Here is a 21,855-nt window from a genome sequence, read left to right on the forward strand (position 1 = left end):
ACTGACTGGATGAAATGAGCATCAAACTGAGTGGCAATGGACTCTTTGTTGTTTGAAACAGAAGAACAGGGTGTAGTGGTATGGCCAGGGTGTAATAGGCCATTTAGAGAGGATCAAAAAAGCTTGGGGTTGTTTTGGTGCTTTTGTTGCAGTTTACTATAGTGTAATTTCTTGTCAGATTTAACAAGAATCTTTCTTTGGTTTCCAAGATATCTAAAATTTTGGTATGCATGTTGTATTTATTCATATTCCATTCTTTCCAAGCTTTATCTCTTTGCAGCATGAGCTGTTTGGTCTGTTTTGTCAGCCATAGTGCTGTTTGTTTTTACACTTCTTGTCCTAACTGGTGCTAAATTATTATTTTTAGGAAGGTGTAATTGATGTGAGTAGCTGCCTCATCTAGAGGCATTACTCTTAATACATCCCACCTGTAGTGGGACAGGGCTGTAATAAATGTGGCTTTGTCAAATTGGATTAAACTGCATACTTGTTTGTAGGTTATTTGTTTGGGTGAACCATATTGTTGTCTGATTGTAGATTGGGAGGTGGTCACTTTTATAGTATCTGGTAAGCAACAAGAGGATTTTATATTATGGGGTTTGTTTGTTAATATCCAGTCCAGCATGGACTGCCTGTTAGTGCTTTTGTTGATTCTGGTGGTGGAGCTTATTAGTTGGGCGAAGTCAAATAGGTGAATAGAGTCCTTGGGGTTGCTGTTGTATGGATTGCCAGTCTATATTCAGATCACCTGAGATGAAGGTTTACTGGGGGATGTTGTCAGATACCCAGTGTACGATATTATCTGCTGTGGTAATTTTCTTGCCTAGTGAGATATATACTGCTGAGATGCATATGAATTTCTTTTGGTTGATTTTGAGGTATGCAGTCAGAATTTCAGCATTATTAAATTTTGGGATATTTAGAAGGGCTGAAGTGATTTCTAAGTTGTTTTTGTAAATAATAGCAGTGGCAACCTGCTCTCTTAAGTTTTCTATCCATTCTGAGTAACATGTGGGAATCATTTTGTTGTCAGTTATTTCTTGTTTTAGCCAGGTTTTGGTACTGATTAGAATTTTTGGGAAATAAAAATGTAGACCTGCATGGATATCATGAATTTTGTTGCAGATACTTCTGAGGTTAATATTGGAAAAAAAATGAGGTTAGATTCATTGCTTGGTGGGAAACTTGTGTTGGGAACATTGGAAAATAAATGGGTTGGCCATAGTGGGTTACTGATGTGTGGGTCCAGGGTTAGGGTGAATACCTCTACCAAGTTCAGGATGGAGGTGGATCTATCAAAGATTTCCCCAGCACTGGAATGAACTCCCACTTTTTTTGTAAAGCAAAGCACTTTCCTCACTCTTTTAAAGACTGATTCAGACGAGAAACCACAAATTTACCCTAGGAGAAAATTAGTGTGGTGCACTGTGGGATTGCATTAGCTGGGCTTCAAATGGCATAACTGGTCTGTTGATAAATAGTTACCCAAGAACTTGCCAGTTTCTTTCCCTCTCTGGCCTCTGTCAAATCAGCTTCATCGATGCATAGCTTGTTTGAGCTGAAGGGTATTTTAACAGTTAGATTTTTAGGAATTTGTTTCTGTTGCTTCACCTATTGTATTTAAAAGTTTCTTGCTAAGGAAAGCACACTTAACAGTATATCTTTCTGTTATTTCATACCCACTAGGTCATAAGCTATGCATTGCCATTTACACCTGCATTCTTTCCCTTCCTTAGGGACACAAATCTGTTGAGCCTCTTGTAGTTTGAGGGTTAAAAATCTTGATAACCACTGAGAGTAACTTTACTAATTGTTCAAACTTTGCAAGCCAAGAAATAATGATACTGTGGCTGATTTGGGAGGACAAGAGCTGAAACTGTCACAATTCCAGTTTTAAAGAGTCTGTTATCTCAGCTATGTTCTTCACACGTGCAAAATCTTTTTGCAAATTGATGGTACACAAGTAGGGAACAAATATATGCAAGACTCATCGTAACCCTAAACCTGTCAGTGGCACTTTTACTGAGAATTCTGAAACTTAACAGTATTTCTTACTGCATCCTTTTTAAATGAAAGACTAATGAATTAATCTCATCAGCTGTACCATTACAGTGCATTGTGGACAAAACGTAACTTTTTCAAGGAAACACGATCACATCAGGATGTCTGCTCTAATGAGAGTATTCAGGGTTAGAAAAAGTTAAAATTGGCAATAAGTGGCTATTAAAATTAATAAGTAGTAGTTACTGTGCTGGTGCCAGGTTTGAATTGTGTACCTTCATGCAAAAGATACAAATATAGTGGTCCTATAAAGAAATTTTGTTGTACATTTTTCCTGAAGGTAAAATGCACACTTTTGGCTCAGCATGGGGGATGTTGCTGCAGGACTGAAAATATTTCCCTGTAACAGATGAAAGTTGATTTCCAGACCAGGTTAAAATGATTTTAGCCCCCCCTCAAAAAAAAAATTAAAAAAAAAATGCTGTCACAAATAGTTTGTAGTAATGGAGCAGGCATTATTTTTGTGAATAGTGAAAACATTATAGATATCTATGTATTATAGATATCTATGTTTGTTTTGGGTACATTTAGTCATATTGCCTTTTAGACTGAATTTGCTTTGCTACTTTGATCAGTGTCGATATGCTTTTTTTTTAATTTAATTTTTTTTATGCAGGGTACACTGTGTAGCAGCACGGCTTGTATAAACTCATCTATTGGGCAAGTTAGAACATGCATATGATGTCACAGCAGTGCAGAGATGGTAGAAGATGGCAGAGCAACTGCTGGTTGGAGAACCTGACACAGGTTCTGCTACTGACACCTTCATGGCAGGCAACCGTCTCAATCTAGATGTGTACCCACAGGGCTGCAGCCTTTTCACTGGGCTGATTAAGAAATGGCAAAAAGACCTGCTGCAGGTGGAGTTTCTAAGACTGAACTGTAATGAAGAAGACATCTTTTCTGCAGTAACCCTTGTTCCAGCACTGCAAAGTTTGAAGTCAGTCGTACTAAAAGGTAAGCTGCGCTGCTTAAAGTTAATTATTGAATTCCTTTTGTTCCCTATGCAGCAGTTTATCAGTTGTAGTACGTATACATTGCCAGATGATTTTCTTTTGACTGGAGATCTTATTTTAATTTCGGAATAGGTCAAGTGTGTGCTGTATAAAAATTTCCTTCCTCAAAATGCAGACACATATACACACATGCATATTTTTTGTCTCTGTATTATAACAACTTTTTTCCTAGAGAATGGATTTACTTATCTTCATACTGCAAGAGTCATCAGTTTTTTTTCTGCACTTGTTAATTGCTATTTTTGATTTGATGTGTTTTTCTTCTCTCTTGGGTTTTCCTTGAGCATTCACCCATATATTAACTATTGTATAACACCTGGGTCTCTTATCCCTATCTACTTGGCAGGGACTTCTTTCTCCAAAGATAGAGAGTTGCAAGGCATTTTATAAGATGCTCAGGGAAACATAAGAGTGTGGATCAGTTCGTGTGTTTAGGATCTCTGCAGTGTGTCATGCAAGCCTTTTAAGAGAATGTTTTTCACATTTATTTTGAAATTGAGTTATCTACTAATGCCATGGTGCCAGACTGCTTTGATCCTGGGATGTGACCACATCTTTTCTTCTGCTAAGTTATAGCTTTATTTAAACTTATTTGCAGTGCAGATACCATCCAAATCCTTTCTTCTGCAGGAGAGCAGCCATTAAGGCACTTGAGTTCTCATTTTGCTAGCCACTGAACTAAGTTCCCAAATCTACGTTGCTGGCATTGCTGAGTGAAGTTCAGCCGTTGTGTAGATGGGATACGAGATGTGACTGACTTCTATCAGTATGTATATATTTGGTGTATCCTAATGGTGGTACACCTAATTATGCTGCTAACGATATAAAAGGACATAAAGGAAGATTGCAAGGGAAGCGGTCTGGAAAACAGAGCTGTCACACTTGTTGAGAGAGACCGAGCGTATGTAGCAGGTCATTTACACATGACTTGCAAAAAGCTGTGCGGGTCAGAACTAGTATGAGAGTCCAGAAAGGAAGCTGAAGCAAAGAGGAGCTGACAGGTATGAATGTAAAACTGTGCTGAAAGATACTGAAGTTAAGTCACTCTGGGAACTAAAGCCTTGGAAAGTTTAACCAGAGGGTTATGGTATGAGCCACAATTAGAAGAGAACAAAGACTTACCCGGGTTCCAAAGACTGTGCTGTTTTGGATTAAAATTCATGCCAGGCACTGTAAGATGATAATTTTATATTAATTTCAACCATGTTTCCATTAATAGCAAAGATGCGTAATACCTACGTGTAATGTGTACACTGATGTGTTTGATATGGAAAGCTGAAGCCCTCATCATTATTTCAGTGAAAACAAATTCCTTAAATACTGTGCTGCTCTATTCTTAGTCGACACAAAGTTTTTTCAGTGGCTGCTTTTATCGAATGGATAATAAGTCAGAAACTAAAGGGAAAATGAATACAGGTATGTAGCTCAACTTTGCAAACATTTTTACTGAGCTTTTGAATTTTGATAATTTCAGAAGGTTCTAAGCTTAGATGAGGTTTAGTGTCTATAAAGATTGCTTTTTTGCCTGAGCCTGTGTTTCTTTTTTGTTACATTTTTTCAGTCATTACAGTTTGCAAAGCTACCCCTGATTCTTTATATCATATACTTTCATTTTTTAAAAACTGCAAAACCTGTGGTCTAAATAATTAATTGAGTTCTGTAAATATTCAGCCTCACGTTTTTCCTTTATCAGTGCCCCCCCAATGGTATATGTATGCAATGTTGTGTGTCACTGTTGTCTCTCTTTTTTTTTTTCTGGGGGAGGGGATGCAGAGTAAGTTTTTTAAAACAGACATCTCATGTAGCCGTCTGCATGGATTAGCAGACCTGAAATTCAGAAGGCTGGGATTTATATGCCACACCAATTTCATTCATGTTCCAGTCATAAAACAGCAGTGCATTATAAGGGATAATCTTCATAAGGGATAAGTGATGCTCCAGTTTAACAGTGACTCCTCAGAAGTAAAGAAGCCCCACCTGTCTGAACTGTTGGGTGTTAATGGTTGCATAGCAATTTTACATTTAAATGCAAAATTAAAAATATAAAAGTAATGTAATGTGAGTGTAATCACAAAGGTAAAAGCTGAAATGCACACACACACAAAGCTGGAGGCAGGACAGAGTCTTAAAAATATATACACAGGATCTTTGCAGTATGGCATGTAACTTACAGCACCATAGTAATTCTAAGCATTCATTCATTCATTAATTTTCCTGTTACTTGTTTGATCCATTTCAGGCTCATGAGGGAGTTCAGGCTCATGAGGGAGCCAGAATATATTCCAGCAGTCAGTGATCGTAAGACATCCTGAATGGGGTGCCATCCCATCTCAGGATGTGTGTGTGTGTGTGTGTGTGTGTGTGTGTGTGTGTGTGTGTGTGTGTGTGTGTGTGTGTGTGTGTGTGTGTGTTCGCTCGCTCGTGCATGTAGCTGCAAAAAATGTAATGCAGGGCTTAAATACCTTTGCAGTAGGCAGTGTTTTTGTGGTGTATTTACTGTTTCTAAAAATACACTGTTATAAAGTGTACTAGAACTTCAAAGTCTAAAAGTGACCTCATTATGGTCATAGATTGGAGTCCTCTGTCATTTTGAACCAGTAAAAGTTTCTTACATGGTACACTTCTCAGAAATTGCAAATCATTGGTGTTACTGACAACTGCATTTTGTTACCGTATTGTAGGGCTGGTCTGTTATTCATTCATGTATAATGTATGGCTGAGGTCCTTTTTTTTTTTTATCCCAGAACACAATGGCTCAGAGGTTAAGATCTCTGCCTCACAATTAGAGTCTGGGGTTCAGTCTTGACCTCCTGTCATAGTCTATGTGGAGTCAGCACATTCTTCACATGTTTGTATGAATTTTCTCTGGATAGTCCGGTTCTTTGCACCACCCCAACACATTCTGGTTGATTGGCTACTCTAAATTAATCCGTATATATATATTTAGTTGTTGTATTTACATTATTACCCTTGTGATTTGAACCATGGCTGAAAAGAATTGGTGAGGGAGCAGTTCACTTATCTGGTTAACAAATGAATTAAATCAAATGAAATAAAAGAATGTACATATTTATAAGGTATAGCCTTGTTTGGTGGAGTTGAAGCTCATTTTCAGTGGAGGTCTAAGTGGAAGAATTTCAAACATTTAAAAATCAAAGCAACAGATGTAACAGAGTACTTAAAGTTCTTGAAGTTAATTTCTAAAAGTCATTAATTTTAATTCATTAGTAAGCTGATACAACAGTTTCTAAAAATGAAAAGCACATAAACATTTATGAAATGTAAATCTTTTATGGGGGATTAGAGTATAACCATTTTATCAGTATGTGTTGAGTAGCTGCAGTAGGAAAATTGCTTAATAAGAGCAGAGGTGCCGGAAGATGCTAAAGGTTGGGGGGAGGTCCAGAGGTGCATGTAGTGACCTGAAAAGGGCATTTTTTTACTTTTTTCTTTTACTGTTAACTATGATAAAAGATGTACAAATATGATATGTGTTGAATAGCTGCATATACAGCCAACTGTTGTTGCATTAAGAATAGTTCCACATAAATTTCATAGTAAAATCATAAATGAAACTACTGTATGTCAACACCCCATTCCAAGTGTGAATGGGACATGTACTTTCATCTGAATGCCTGGCCTTTGAATATACCACTCAAAAAGACTGCCTGTGTGCTAAAAACCAGAATGAGTAAATAAAACAGGCAGTGTTAAATTCTGGTGTCTGTGTGTTATTTGGGCATTGCAACACATAAACTGCATAGTGATGAACAATAATTGTAATTGCTGTATGGCCTGGACTCTGTGGTTTCAGTCTGTTTCTGACCATAGTCCAGACAGCCTAATGTATACTCAATATTGTGAAAGTGGCTATAGTAAATATAGGTCGGGCATTTCCAAATTCAGAATAAAAATTATACACTGAGCTGTCAGAATAAAAATTATACACTGAGCTGTCAGCACTATAGTCAGAAATAGACTAAAACCAGAGTCAATGCTTCTGTTTCGTTTGGTATATCCTAGAGTGTTGGGGACATTAAATGCTGGTTTCTGAGTTTGATTAAAAGAACACACACACAGGCATAGCCACAGACATTGCTACTTAAATCTGTGTTATGAGTTTTCAGTTCAACTGTAGAAGATAATATTGAAATAAAATGCAAATGTGCATGTAATCATTTTGGGTTCTAGAAAAGTACAGTTGTGTATGTAAATTTACTATAAAAGTAGATGTTCGAATGATCCCTGTTGCAGTAGCCTAAGCTATAAATTTTATATCCTGCAAAGCTTAAGAGCACCTTCCACTCGCCTAAAACATTGGCTTGAGCTGAGCTGGCTAAAACGACTGGTTTGGGCCCCAAGACCTTCAGAGCTTTCATGCCGACTGAGACAGAAAGACTGAGCCCTGAGAAGACATTGCTGGGAATAACAAATGGAAAAAAAAATGCCTACACACTGAGGAAAAAAACACACACCAAAGAATGGGGGATAGAGGGAGTGGCTACTGCTGCAGTGATCATTCAAACATCTACTGCCATGGTAAATGTATTTACACAGCTGTACTGTTTTCTTCATATTGATCATTGCTGTGATAGCCTAAGCTGTATGTAAGCTGTATGGATAGATTACCATACCTTAGAAGAACTGGGAGGTAGAAGAAGGGTCCAGGAACCCCTGGAGAATGATCCTAGCAGAACATGGTCTAGACCTCGAGAGGGAATCTGGCTTGTTGTGCTGTGTAAAGTATGTGCAGAGGACCAAGTTGCTGCTTCTAGAATACTTCTGTAATTCAACCCTTCCCAAAAAAGCCATAGATGAAACTAAGGCATGATAGAATATGAATTGACCCTGCCTGAAATTGTTTTTTAGCGGTGGGAATAACAAAAGGTAATAGCCTGAAATACCCATTTAGAAATAAGTCTGCTTTGACACAGATTGTTCCTTCTCCTTATCTTAAGAAGAAATGAACAACTGAGTGGAAGTTTTGAAAACTTTTGCAATGCCAAGATAGTACCTGAACTATCTGTGGACATCCATGGTATGAAGTATCCTTTCTCCCTCATGTTGGAGCTCGGAATAACACAGGGATGTGGATAGTTTGGCTTTAAGTAAATTTGAATGTCACTTTAAGTATAAAAGAAGGATTACTTCTCAAGGAAACCCGGTCCTGTGGAAAATGAAATACGGTTGACCTGCCATAAGAGCTTATAACTCAGATATTCTTCTTGCAGAGGTCAGAGCAAGGAGTAAATCTCCTTTCCATCTTAATCTCGAGTCAGCCAGATCAGCTGGTTCAAATGGAGTTAGTGTTAGCTTCTCTAATAGAAAATTAATGTCCCAAGGAGAAGCCACTGGTTTTCTTGGAGGTCTTATGTAAAACTCCCCTGTAAAAATATGTTGACATGGAAAAGCCTTGAAAAATGGGGATCCATGGGCAGATATGCTGAAATGGCAAACAAATGAACCTTGATAGAGGAATAAGACAGGCAAATAGAAAAGCAACTCACACAAATACTGTAAAACAAGTGAAGCACTTCTCTGAATGGGTTCAGGTTACATTTTTGGCATCAACTAGAAAACATTTTTTCATTTGCTAATCTATGATTTTCTTGTAGAGTGGTTTCTTGCCCCCATTAGTATCTCTTGCACATTCTCAGTAAACAGATGCCTGAAAAGGTACTAAGACCCTAAGATCTAGGCAGTCAGTCAAAGTTGTTTGTGGTTGGGATGTATAAAATGGTCCTGTTCTTTTTATTTTATTTTTTTAAACAAGAAACATCTTTGCCTATGTCATAAGTGATAATTTAATAACCATATGTTTATATAAATGAAAACAAACCATATTGACATTTTCAATTGCATTATGCATCACTTATACTATATCCAGCCATTATCAGTCAAGCATTAAAAAGTCCATTCAATTCCCGCCTTCCCTTAAACCTCATTCCTCCTTCAAAACATTTTCCTGCATGTATTTTTACCATCATTCCTATTTTTTTTCATATAATTTGCTCCTACCCTTTTCTAAAGCTCCCACTTCCAGTTGTTTTATCTCTGTTACTATGTTTACTGCTTGTAGTACAGTTGGTTTAGACTTTGATTTCCATTTTTTAGTAACTGCTTTTTTGGCAGCCACCATAATTAGACCCAGCAAGGCCTTGCTATATCTAGGCAATTCAGATTCTGTATCACAGATCAAAAAAATCATTTCCTTAGTTGCACCAGTTTGCTCATTCTTTATTTCTGATAGAGTAGTCTGCAGGGAATTTTTGAAGTCTGCCAACTCATTACAATCCAAAAAAAAATGCTGCCAGTTACCTCTTTTGTCTCTGTTCTTGTGTGACTAGATCCAGTCTGTGAGGAAAATTGGGTTAATTGACCCTGGCCAATTCCAAAGTGAAGTCAAAGTCAAGTCAAAGTAAACTTTGTCATTCAGATCAACAAATGCAGTGTATCACTGGATGAAGTTTCGTTGCTTCAGGCTCGTGTGTATTGAAAAACATTTTTCACAAAAGGGTGCAGGAAGCTTATAACAGAAGAAATTCTAGAGAGTACAGATATAAATACACACACAAATAACTTGCCCACTACCATTTTTAAGATAGAATAGCAGCATAGCATAATTCACAGTTCCCGTACTTGTGCAAGTAATAATTTTAGTTCAGATTGCATAACTTAGATAAATAGAATAATTTAATTCTACATCAGTAAAGACAATCGTATTACACTTAGGGCATTCTCACGAACCGAGGGAGTGTTGACATTATCAAGGTTAGTTGTTCAACAGTCTGATCACTTGTGGAAAGAAACTATTCCTGAATCTTGATGTTCTACACCTGATGCTTCTGTATCCTTTCCCTGAAGACATACTTGTCCCTTATCAGTTTCATGACCCTGCCATAGCATCTGCAAGAGTAAAGGTCCTGTAAGGACTGGGGGTTTGATCCTTTGATTTTCCTGGCCTGTTTTACAACCTTTTCTAATGCAATGAGCAGTTTCCATACCAGACTGTGATGCTATTAGTCAGTATGCTTTTGATTGTTGCCCTGTAGAAGGTCATGAGTATGTGGGAGGGGAAGTGGAGACATTGTTGGGGTCTTTTTACAGGGCTGGAGGTTTTGTTGTCCAGATTAAGTCATCTGAGATGTGTACCCTTAGGAATTTGGTGCTTTTTACCCTTTTCACTGCTATACCACTGATGGTGATGTGTGCGTGGGACCCTTGCTTCCTCCTGAAGTCAACAATGATTTCTTTGGTTTTGTCAACATTTAGTGCTAGGTTGTTGTCTGCACCATCAGGTGAGTTGGTTCACTTCCTCTCTGTATGCCCCCTTGTCGTCATTTCTGAGGCCGAGCACAATGGTATTGTCGGCAAACTTGATGTGGATTGTCTGATGTTTTGCAGAGCAGTCATGGGTCAGTATTGTGAAGAGAAGTGTACTTAGTACGCAACCTTGTGGGACCCCTGTGTTCAGGGTGATGCATAGTGAGTGGTTCTTGCCAACTCAAATGGTTTGTAGTCTGTCTGTCAGAAAGTCGAGGATCCAGTTACAAAGTGTATTTTTTATGTCTAATTGACTTAGCTTGGACAACAGCTGCTGCAGTATTATAACATTGAAGGCTGACCTGAAGTCTATGAACATCATACGTACGTAGCAATTTTTGTCTTCAAGATGGTTCAAGGTGTGATGTAGTGCCAGGGATATAGTGTCCGCAGTGGAGCAATTTGGTCTGTATGCAAATTGTAAAGGATCAAAATATGCAGGCAGACAAGCTGATATATGCTCTTTGACCATCCTTTCAAAGCATTTCATCACCACCAGTGTGAGTGCGATGGGTCTGTAGTAATTTAATCTGACTGGGGATGACTTCTTTGGCAGAGGAATGATGATGGCAGACTTGCATCATCTTGGCACATTAGCCTGTCTGAGAGATGTGTTGAAGATGTCAGTGAAGACAGGTGGCAGTTGATCTGCACAGTCCTTGAGTAGATGACCCAGAATCATGTCAGGACGTGCTGCCTTACCTGGCTGGACTTTTCTTAGGTTCTTTCATACTTGTTTCAGGCTGAGACATAGTGGTGTGGCATCCCTGTCCATGGGTAGTTTCTTTAGTGAGATGTTTGTCTCCTCAAATCTGCTGAAGAAGGTGTTAAGTTTGTTTAGAAAGTCTGTATTTATCTATACATTGCGTTGATGGAAGGTTTGTAATCAGTAATGCACTGGATACCCTGGGTCTATATCATATGAGCGAATCACACAAATTGCGAATGCTCATAATATCGAACGAACTGGACCTCGAAGTGCTTTCTCTGAGATTGCGGTACAGTGAAGAATGGGATATTTGCCCTTTCCTCACTGTAGTGCGATCTCGGAGCTGAAATATATATTTTGCGGGGGGCACCCCCCCCATAATAGGAAGTTCGAAGCCAGTGTGCTCGATATGAGCATTCGCAATTTGTGCGATTCGCTCATATGATATAGACCCGGATACCCTTCTACAGCTGCCTAGGGTCCTTTTGATCTGTGAAGAGTTATTGTATTTTTAGCCCTTGAGCACATTTTGCTGCTCTTACTCCCTTGTTCAGGTTCTCCATGGCAACTTTCAGGGTATCTTTATCTCCAGACTTGAAGACAGCATTACATGCTTTCAGTAACTCATAGACTTCGCTAGTGAGCCATGGTTTTTGGTTTGCCCTTATAGTTATGTCCTTCAAGGTGGTCAGGTCCTGTACACATTTAGTGATATTCCCCACTGTTGTTTCAGTATACTCATCCAGGTTTACATGCTGTACTGTAAGAAGGATAAACACATGTAAGAAGGGATAAATACTGTTGCCTGGGCCAGAAGGGAGTCACCACAGCGATCTTGGGGGATTCCTTCTGAATCTTCAGAATTACCTTGAATATCAGAAAGGGTAGAAAAGCATACAGAAATATTCTTGTCCAATGAAAGTAAAACACATCTGTCTTCCAGGCCTTTTTACATGAAGTCTTGGAGCAGAATTTTACCAGCTGAAAGGCCTTCTTGAGGAACTCCCCACAGATGGATCAGATCTTGGAAGACCCCCAATTTAGTTTCCATTCATGAAGGTCTGACTTTGTCATGCCCAGCTTGTCTGCCATACAATTTTGTTCTGGCAGAATGCAGGAAGTAGAGTGAGATTCTGCTGTAAAGCTGTATCCCATGATAACATATCTAGTCTGCAAAGACCTGGTTCTTCCTCATTTTTTATGTACCACAACCACATCACTATGGTATTATCTGTAACAACTTGAAGTGGTCCTAGGGACCAAAGGTGATTTAATGAACTGAGTGCTTCGATACGGGCAAACTTCTGCTTTACATTTATGTGCTTGTGTCTGTCTTTGTTGGCCTCCTTTACATTTATGTGCTTGTGTCTGTCTTTGTTGGCCTCCTTTACATTTATGTGCTTGTTGTCCCAGATGCATTGCACTTTTATCCCCCTAGTAAAATGCAAGGTAATTGTGGTAACTGACTGTTTTGGAGCAGGGGAGGGGGGGGAGACCTGGTTTTAGGGTACTTGATGTCTTCACCAAGTGATTTCTCATCTCACACATCCGAGAACTTGAATCTGAAAATGTAATGGGTGCTTGGTGCTGGGACCAAAGAGACTTCAGGTACCATTGTATCTTTCTCATGTGGAATGTTGCCGGAGGTATCATGAGAATCATAGACACCATGAGACTCTAAATCATGATGTATTCCTTCCCTTGCCTATTAAGGGGATCCCAACAGTCACAGAAGATATTGCTAACCCTCAGTTCATAGAGGCTGTTTGTGTAACACCAGAGGGATTGGGAGAAAAACCCTGGAATAGATCTAAATGCGGATACTTTTTTTTCCTGTGGAAGTGAAGCTCTTTGTACTGAGGTTCCCTTGGAATCCCAGTCTGAATATGAGATCTTTCACCAAAGAGAGTGATTCCTGACACTTTGAAAAAGAGTCTGCATAGATGAGCAAGACATCTAAATATGGAAAAAATGTGCATACCATGTAGTCTGCAATGTGATATATCTGGAGCTAGACACTTTGTGAACACTCTTAGGGCAGTGGATAGCCCAAAGGGTAAGGCAGAGAATGGAATATGTGATCCAAATACATAAAACCTTAAGAAACATCTGAAAGCTTAATTTATTATTGTTTATTTTATTTTATTTTACATTTGTTTACTGGGAAAGTCCGACTGGACACAGGTCCTTTTTCAGTGGAGGCCTGGGTAGAAAAGCTCCAAGGAATGCAAGTATAGTAAAAGTGCAACATACAGTTGTAAAAGATACAGAGGTAAAAGTATAGAAAGGAAATTACTAAGAACCAAGTAATTACAACAGATCATCTACATAAAACTTTGACCTTTGTTCTGATAAGATCTTTACATATATTCCTTAGAACATTGGAAAATATGAAGGTCCTACCAAACACCATGATATTGGGTGATTTCAACTACCCAAACATTGACTCGGAAAACTACTCAAGTACTAACTCCTTTGCCCAATGCTTCCTAGAGTTTATAAACTCAAATGCCCTGGAACAACTGGTCACCACTCCCAGAAGAGGTGACAGCATATTGGACCTGATCATCACCAACATGGGGGATCAATGTTCCACACCAGAGGTAAAGCCGTCACTGGTAAGATCAGACCATAAACTTATCACACTGGACATCCACATCCCGACCCCCAGTCAAGGAAACCACTGTGAAAAACTTTTCAAAAGCAAACTTCACACTTCTCAAGACCGAGATGGAAAGTCTAAAAGCCCCCCTTGCTAAAGGATAATGCTGCCCAAACCGCAGAATCCTTTACAAATGCATTCTATGAGCACCTACAGGAATGCATGGATTGAGCCATCCCAAGTAAAACCAAGACTCACTCCTCCAAAGAGAGGAGACCAGTCTGGTGGACCCCGGCCATAAATAAGCTATACAACAGAAGGAGGAAACTATTACATGATAGAGCAAAATCCCAAAAAGGGAAGGCATCCCTGATCAGTATTAGCAAGAAACTACGATCCCTCATAAAATCATCCAAGGCCAGCTTTGAAAGAAAAATTGCCAAAGACTCTAAAGATAATCACAAAGCCTTCTTTAGCTATGTCAAGAATCTAGGTGGCAACTCTCAGATCTGCTCTGAGCTAGTGCAAAATGGCAAAAAATACACTGAACCAACTGACATTGTCAACATCCTGGCTGACAGGTTCAGTGCAAACTTTACCCCCCCCCACCCCCAAAAGGGCCTGTGTCCATCCCAGAAGAATGTAGAGCCCCAGACATCACAGACACACAGGTGAAAACAACCCTTTCCAAAGCCAAAAACACAGCATCAATGAGACCGGATGGTATCCCAGGCTGCGTCTTACATGAGCTCCAAAATGAACTAAACCCTCACCTAAATTCACTGTTCAAACTCAGCCTTACCACAGGCTATGTACCCAAAGAGTGGCATACAGCAACAGTTATCCCGCTCCACAAAGGTGGTGCCACAGCGGATCCTGGGAACTATCGCCCTATAAGCCTGACTAGCCTGGTCTGCAAAGCTATGGAGCGCATCATCATGGAACTCATTAACAGAGACATTGAGAACCTCCAGACACTGGACCCTACCGAATTTTGCTTTGTTAAAGGCAGATCTTGCCTCCTAAACCTAGTTGACTTCTTTGAAACAGTTACCTAGGCCATAGATGAATGAAAGGTAGTCCACACAGCCTACCTGGACCTCGCAAAGGCCTTCGACACCATTCCCCACTCTGGCATTATAGATAAGCTTACCAGCTTGAACATTAACCCCTATGTCACGAGATGGGTTGCCAACTGGCTCATGGATAGAACTCACATGGTCAGAGTTGTGGGTGCCATGCCCGACTCTAAACTGGTTACAAGTGGCATCCCACAGGGCTCAGTCCTGGGACCCCTCCTGTTCGGTATATACTTCTCTGAGGTACAGGCAAGCACGGGAGGACTATGGCTGACCAAGTTCGCAGATGATTGCAAACTGGGGGCCATAATCGACTCTCCGGCTGACACAGACATCCTCCAGAAGGGTCTCACAGAGACGAATACCTGGTGTCAGAACCATGGCCTCAAGCTAAATGCCAAAAAGTGCATAGTCATCCCCTTTGGGAAAAACAAAGTGCCCACGAACTATCACATAGGTGGTAATCCACTAAGTACGGAAGATGTAATTAGGGATCTGGGGACCCAAGTAGATAGCAACCTCTCCTTTGATAATCACATTGCCAGAGTGGTTAGAAAATCCTTCTATGTAGCCCACCTAATCACAAAAGGGTTCACATCTAGAGCAAGAGAGGTCATTGTGCCCCTCTACTCATTGCTCATCAGGCCCATAATAGAGTACAATGCCCCATTTGGGATGTACCTTACTCGACACCTGCAACAGCTGGAAAGACCACAGAAGTACCTCACCAAGAGGATCGTGGGCCTCAAACAGATGCCCTATGCAGCTCGACTAAAGAAACTCCAGCTCTACTCGTTTGCTTATCGCCTACTCAGAGGTGATCTTTGCCTGACGTACAAAGCCATGTCTAACTTGGAATTAATGGACATCCTCCACCTCAAGAAAACCAAATCTGTTAGAGCCACATGCTCTAGGGATTTAAACCTCAGCACAGCAATAAATAGGACATGCTGGAGGGATAGATTCCTGTCCCAGAGACCTCCCTCGCTCTGGAATAGAATCCCAATCTATGTTGGGCAAAGCCCCTCACTGACTCTCTTCAAGAAAAATCTTGACGAGTGGATGGGAAATCGTAAATTTAACCCTGGGATCACTTCAATGGCCCTGCTGGGCAGAGGCTCAGGAAACTAATCTAAAAGGGAGACAAAAGCCAACACATTCTGGCTAGGCTTATAAATGCCCTTGGACACATAGCCTGGTACCTACCTATGAACCTATATATGGCATTACCGTATGTATGACAGGATTCAGAGGAGTTCTACATTATGCACAAATAATGGCTGAATTCCGATTGACTGTTTCTATGGGAAAAGCCATTTTAAAGGTTAAAAACAAATATTAACATTGTTACAGCAGAAACTCAATTTGCAATTCAGAAGACAGTAATAAAATATCAATAAGAGGTAGGCTACTGTAAGGAATGTGATGATAAGCATCTTTTAAATCTAAGGTTACCAAAAATCTCAAATGGGTTTGAAGGGGGAAGAGATTGTGTTCTGAAAGGATTTTGAACTTGGGCAGTGCCACAAACTGGTTTAAGAAAAGGTCCTTAGCTGATCTCCAGGCATTTTCTTTTTTTTTTTTTGCATCAGAAACATTCTTGAATGAAAAATCTCTTCCCCACTGGGAAAAAGAAACTGTTTTTGTTACCCCCCGATTAAAGCATGTGCTGTAGAACAGGAGGGAACAGAGGGGTTTGGTCTGGGGATGTGGAATAATTCCCTGCAAAGGAGGAATCTCTTCCCACTGAGTCAGTGTCAGAACCTGTTTGTCTGAAACAACCTGGTCACAAAGAGAGAGAAATGGCGAATCTGACTTTCTGGAAGGGATAAGAGACCTCCAGAGAGGGAGGTGGGACAAGGATACACATTTTGACTTTTTTGACTGTTCTTTGTTATGGGGTGTGAGGTTCCTGCTTTCTTTCAGGGAACCTCCCTGCCTTGGTTTTTAAAATGTCTGCTTACCAGCATATTGCTGGAACTGTTTATTTTGTTTTGCTTCTTGACGCAGTTGGACAATGAAGCAAAATAACCTTTGGAGAATTTAAAAAGGGAAGGATAAAAAAAATCTGAAAGATTCCCTGTATATCAGCTTAATCCTTTCATCACATTTTTGATGACCTTTGCAGCAGCGGAACCAAAATCTCTATCCAAAGGTGAATTTAAAAGCTCATTTTTACATCTTTCTAGAAGGTTCGGAGAATAAAGCCAGGCAAACTTCCTCAGCACAGTACCTGTGGCAGCCTTACTGGATGTAGTATTTATAGTTATAAACTTACATTAAATGACTAGTAACCTAAAAATTAAAAGAAACCAAACCACACAAATCAGATTTTTTCCTCACAGGGAGGAACTGCAGATAAAACATTCCTCATATTTTCACAGTTAGTCAAAATAAACTTCAACATATGAGCCTGACAGCTCAAAATTATAAACAAAGTTGTAGCAGCAAATACTTTTCCCCAAACTGAAAAACTGTTTTACCCTCCTTGTCAAAAGGAGAACATACCAAAAATCTGTACAGTTGAGAGGCATGCGATAAAATGTTCGCTGGAACAACCTCCTTATGTAGGAGTCCGATTCAGAACTCGCTACACACTCATGCATGCTCACATGTACTCTCACATACTCGCATACAGGCACTCACTCATTCACATATACAGATGTACTACGCATAGTCATATACATATATGCAGTCACACTTGCATATACACATATACACTTACTCATACACTAACACGCACACACTCAGATATACACATGCATTCAAGCACATCCACATACAGGCATGTATTCGTGTGCAGTCACATACATGCATTTGCAAACACTGGCATACATTCATTCATGGACATTTGCAGACAACTGGACATATACACGTACGGGTCAATGCACACACTTTCTGTTTTTCTGATATCCCTTTTCTCTGGCACAGCTTTCTTTATTTAAAAAAACAAGACTGATCCAGGAGCTGGGGACACAGTTCATGATTTAAAGTGTGTGTGTGTGTGTGTGTGTGTGTGTGTGTGTGTGTGTGTGTGTGTGTGTGTGTGTGTGTGTGTGTGTGGTGTTATTGTAACTAACACCCCTCACTTATAAATCCTAAGTTACCTTCTTACTAACACCCCGCTGTGTAGACACCCTTGATACTCAGGGACCCAAAAAGTTTGAGGTGCATGGCTAGGCTTGTAAGAGTCCTAGTGGTTGTTAGCCTAATAACACCCTGTGAACCATGTATAGCCTCTCTCTTTGCTGTGACTGTCCCTTGTAACACACAGCCTTTCACTTTTCTGCTTATATTGTATAGTTCCTTTAACTGCTGTAGAGATTTGGAAGTGCACTATGCATTTGCTAGGTATGATTCACTGGAATGTCCAAATGCACCCTAAGGCTGCAGAAATATGCAACTGTGTAGCAAGAAGGCATTTGGTATATGCAGTACATAAGCAAGTTAACGACATGGAAAATATGGCAGCTGGTACAGTTTAGAGAAGAGCAGTCTGTGCAGTGTGACTGCTTACAGAAGTGAAAAATTGCAGTGCTTTTATAGAGTTCTCCTTTCAAGAGTGGAGTACTCTCTGGTGCTATGGAAGCATTGCCTGTGAGGCATTAGCTTCCCCCCCCCACATGCACATGAATGCACAGATGAAATAGTAGGTCATTGTTCTGTCATTTGTCCTGCAGAGAATTCAGCACACCAGCACCTTAAATGCAGCCAAATGTGCTAGTAGATATGCTGTCATTTACATTATATTGTACAGTAACATATAGTGTGACATTGGGTACAGTAAGGAGTGCAGAGGGAGTAGTCCCCCTGCATTTCACATTATTAGTTAGTGATTGATTTTTTCCTTATTATTATGTTCATATTTTTTCTGTTTTACAATATTGCAGTATGTACTTTTACTTCAGATTTCAGTGTTTTAAGAATTTAACATTTTGGATTCAATTTTATGGCATTCTGTTTACTATTATTTTGTCTTGCATTAGTTACCTATTTTAGATGAAATACAGATGAACATTGGTAGACTTGTACAGGAGTAATGAGTTAGCATAGTTCATCTTTTTCTGACTTCCATTGCTGAGCTCTTTTGCAACCCTGTAAATAGCTTCGGTGGTCAGTGCTGACAACCCTTTACTATAGGACACTGTGCAGCCAGAAGCCACATAACTGTATGCAGGAAGTAGACTTCTAAAGGCAAGCTATGCAACCACAACAAACAACTGTAACCTCACCTCCCAATGACCACATACAGTAATGATGTAGCCCTACCTGTCACTGCAGGTTGTTGGTATAGACAGGTAAGGTATTACCAGCTACAGAGTGAAGTTTGCTGAAATCTTAGGGACTTTCACTGACTAAGGATAAACAGTGGCCGTATTTGCCACTGTGCAGTCCACTAGTGTATAAGCCATACTGTTGCAGTGAATGGTAGAGTAAGCTGCTTGATGTGCCACTGCAGTGAACTGTGTACTGAGCACTTCTTGCAGACATGTTTTGTCTGAATTGAAGGGTCTGTCATTTAGTGTGCCAAGATTATCTGTATGCTAGCTTTAGTCCACTGTATGCATGCAGTCTCCGAATCTGGCATCTAGTTCAGAAGTGTTTCATTATTAATAACTTGCAATACATTCTTTTTTAACTGTGTTGCAAAAAAGTTTTTGTGAGTACCTTCCAAGAAGGTATTTATAATCTCCTTATAACCAGTTTTCCACATTTTAATAATGTTTGACAAAAACAAAACTTCATCCTAACCACACTACTACTTTATCACATAGTTCCTTTTATCCAGGTATGTCTGCTGTGACACCTTTTGTCCCATTTACTTGTTAAGTTCCATTCTCCTTGTCTTCAAGCTACTTTTATAAGAATGAATGCCCCCCCCAAAAAAAAAAAAATAGAAAAAAATACTAGATTAACTGTACTCAGTCCAGCATATTTTAAGAAGATTATTCATTTTTACAGGTATTAACCTTTATCCCTAAAACAACACAATTAAAAATACATTGATATTAAATGTAATATTACTGAGAAAAGAAAAAAAAATGGTCTCTGTCCTGCTCTTTTACCTCTCTACGTTTTCTGTCCACGTCTTAAGCATTACTTCCATTTTATCCAGCTTGTTATTCCATTTATTCCTCCAGTTATCCTTTTTGACAGTATACCCAGTATTTCCTCCAGTCATTCTCTTAGTAATTTCACTTAGCACACAGTCATCCTGCTTACCCACACAAAACTATTTTCTACCTGTTCATTGACTCACATAAAGCTCCATTTCTCTTTATTCAGTTCCATCATACCCATCTTTCATATGTTTTACTTCTTATGGAACTCTCTCATTTCATCCTTGACTTTCAGATATTCATTCATTATTTGTATACATATGTGTTATATCTTTCATTTTTTTACTTTTCTACCCCTTTTCTTCATTTGCAAACGACTGTCTTTTACAATTCTTTCAAGAGAGACTACTTCCCTTCTAAGGTTCACAGATACAAATCACAGTAGAAATTCAGGTCTTCTAACCTCAGCCCTATTTCTGGATCTCTCCAAGGCATTTGACATGGTCACTCATGAAATTCTCCTAACTAAAATCTCTTCCTGTGGGCTTTTATCATCCTCACTTAACTGGTTTCTTTGTTACCTCACTAATAGGTCCCAAGCAGTGAAATGGCAAGATGATTTCTCTTCTTTTCTTCCTATATCTGTTGGGGGGGGTCCCACAAGGCTCCATCCTAGGACCGCTACTGTTCAACAATTTAAATACAGCAGCCAAAGAGGCCACCATAGTACAATTAGCCAATGACTGCACTCTAATATATGCTGCTAAGACACTACCAGTGTTCCAAGCACTCATCCAGAAATCTTTCTCCTCCATAGAAGTTTGGCTCGACAACTCAAACTCTTGAATCAAAAAAAAAAACGTAAGCTACTGCTGCTCACCCCCAACTTACTCTCCTCCCAAAAACTACCTTTAATATACGGTCATCCAAAAAGACTAATATAGAACTGGTATCTCATACCAAACTGCTAGGAGTGATTATAGACGACCACCTGAAATTTGAATTCCACCTTCAGCAAGCCATAAAAAGATGCATGAAAAGCTGGGCTGACACTACTTTACTGACTCTGCTAGACAAAACATCCTATCCTAACCAGTCTCAACTCCTCTCTGTCAGCCAAACTAGAATAATACTGCAATAAAGTAACCAAATTCACAAGCAGCCAACAATATAGATCATGTCACTGACAGTCTTTAAAACAGCTAAACTGGCTTAAACTAAATAATTCTCTGTTGCACTCTCAGTTAATTAGAACCTTCAAACTGCTGCACATCCCTGAAAAAAATAACCATTTGATCTGAAGTAGGGAGTTCATTTGTCAGCAACCTGTGGGTCTTGGATCCGATATCGGATCCGAGCCGGCAACTTGTTTTAAGCTAATGGATCCGAGCTCCTAGCTCCCCCCTCACCCATAATCCCCTGCTAACCCTCCATGACTCCAGATCTAGTTTGCCGCGCTTGTGGATAGCTGGATTCCTGTGAGCTCGTCTAGTACTTGGCAGTTAAGTTTATATTTTTCTGTCAACTTTCTTATTTTTTCACAAAAATATTAAGTGTGTAAGTGTTAGGTTCCCTTTAGAGTAAAAATATTTTCTTTTAAGTAGTTTTCCCTCCCTTCGCTGGTCGTTAGAGTGGGTGTGTTGTGTGTTGTGTTTTGGAGCCTGTGTGTGTGTGTTACATTACCTTCCTTTAAGTATGGCTGAGGCCCCAAAAGCCATTTTTTCTAAATGTACCGAGTGTGGCCATAAGCTCTCCCCGGCTGATGGCCACACTCGTTGGTGCCTTGGGGTTGAACACCTCACCTCAGGCTGTACCATTTGTGCAGCGTTCAACCCCAGGGCACTGAAAGAGCAGAGGTCGAAGCTGGTCTTGGCGGGACTTTTACCCCCGGACTCGGCTCCGGCCTCCGCTGCTCCCGTGGCTCCACCACAGGCTGTGGTTGCTGCCATTCCTGCCCCCCTTCCTCCATCCGGGACTCAAACTCCCACTAAAGTGTCGGAGGACA

The 21,855-nt window shown here is 39.9% G+C and overlaps 1 protein-coding gene across 1 annotated transcript in view; it reads left to right on the top strand.

The window, feature by feature from the left end:
* The first annotated feature begins 2,683 nt into the window (after window positions 1–2,683).
* The window catches only part of PIDD1 (p53-induced death domain protein 1), a 1,004,177-nt gene continuing 985,005 nt past the window's right edge, over window positions 2,684–21,855 (top strand). Inside the window, exon 1 of the mRNA XM_044059769.1 lies at window positions 2,684–3,018. Coding sequence (XP_043915704.1) covers window positions 2,772–3,018 — 247 coding nt within the window. The 5' untranslated portion in view covers window positions 2,684–2,771. The remainder of the gene's footprint in view (window positions 3,019–21,855) is intronic.

This window comes from Protopterus annectens, chromosome 17.part0 (genome assembly GCF_019279795.1).
Source record: "Protopterus annectens isolate FY-2018-M chromosome 17.part0, PAN1.0, whole genome shotgun sequence".
NCBI classification, from domain to species: domain Eukaryota; kingdom Metazoa; phylum Chordata; order Ceratodontiformes; family Protopteridae; genus Protopterus; species Protopterus annectens.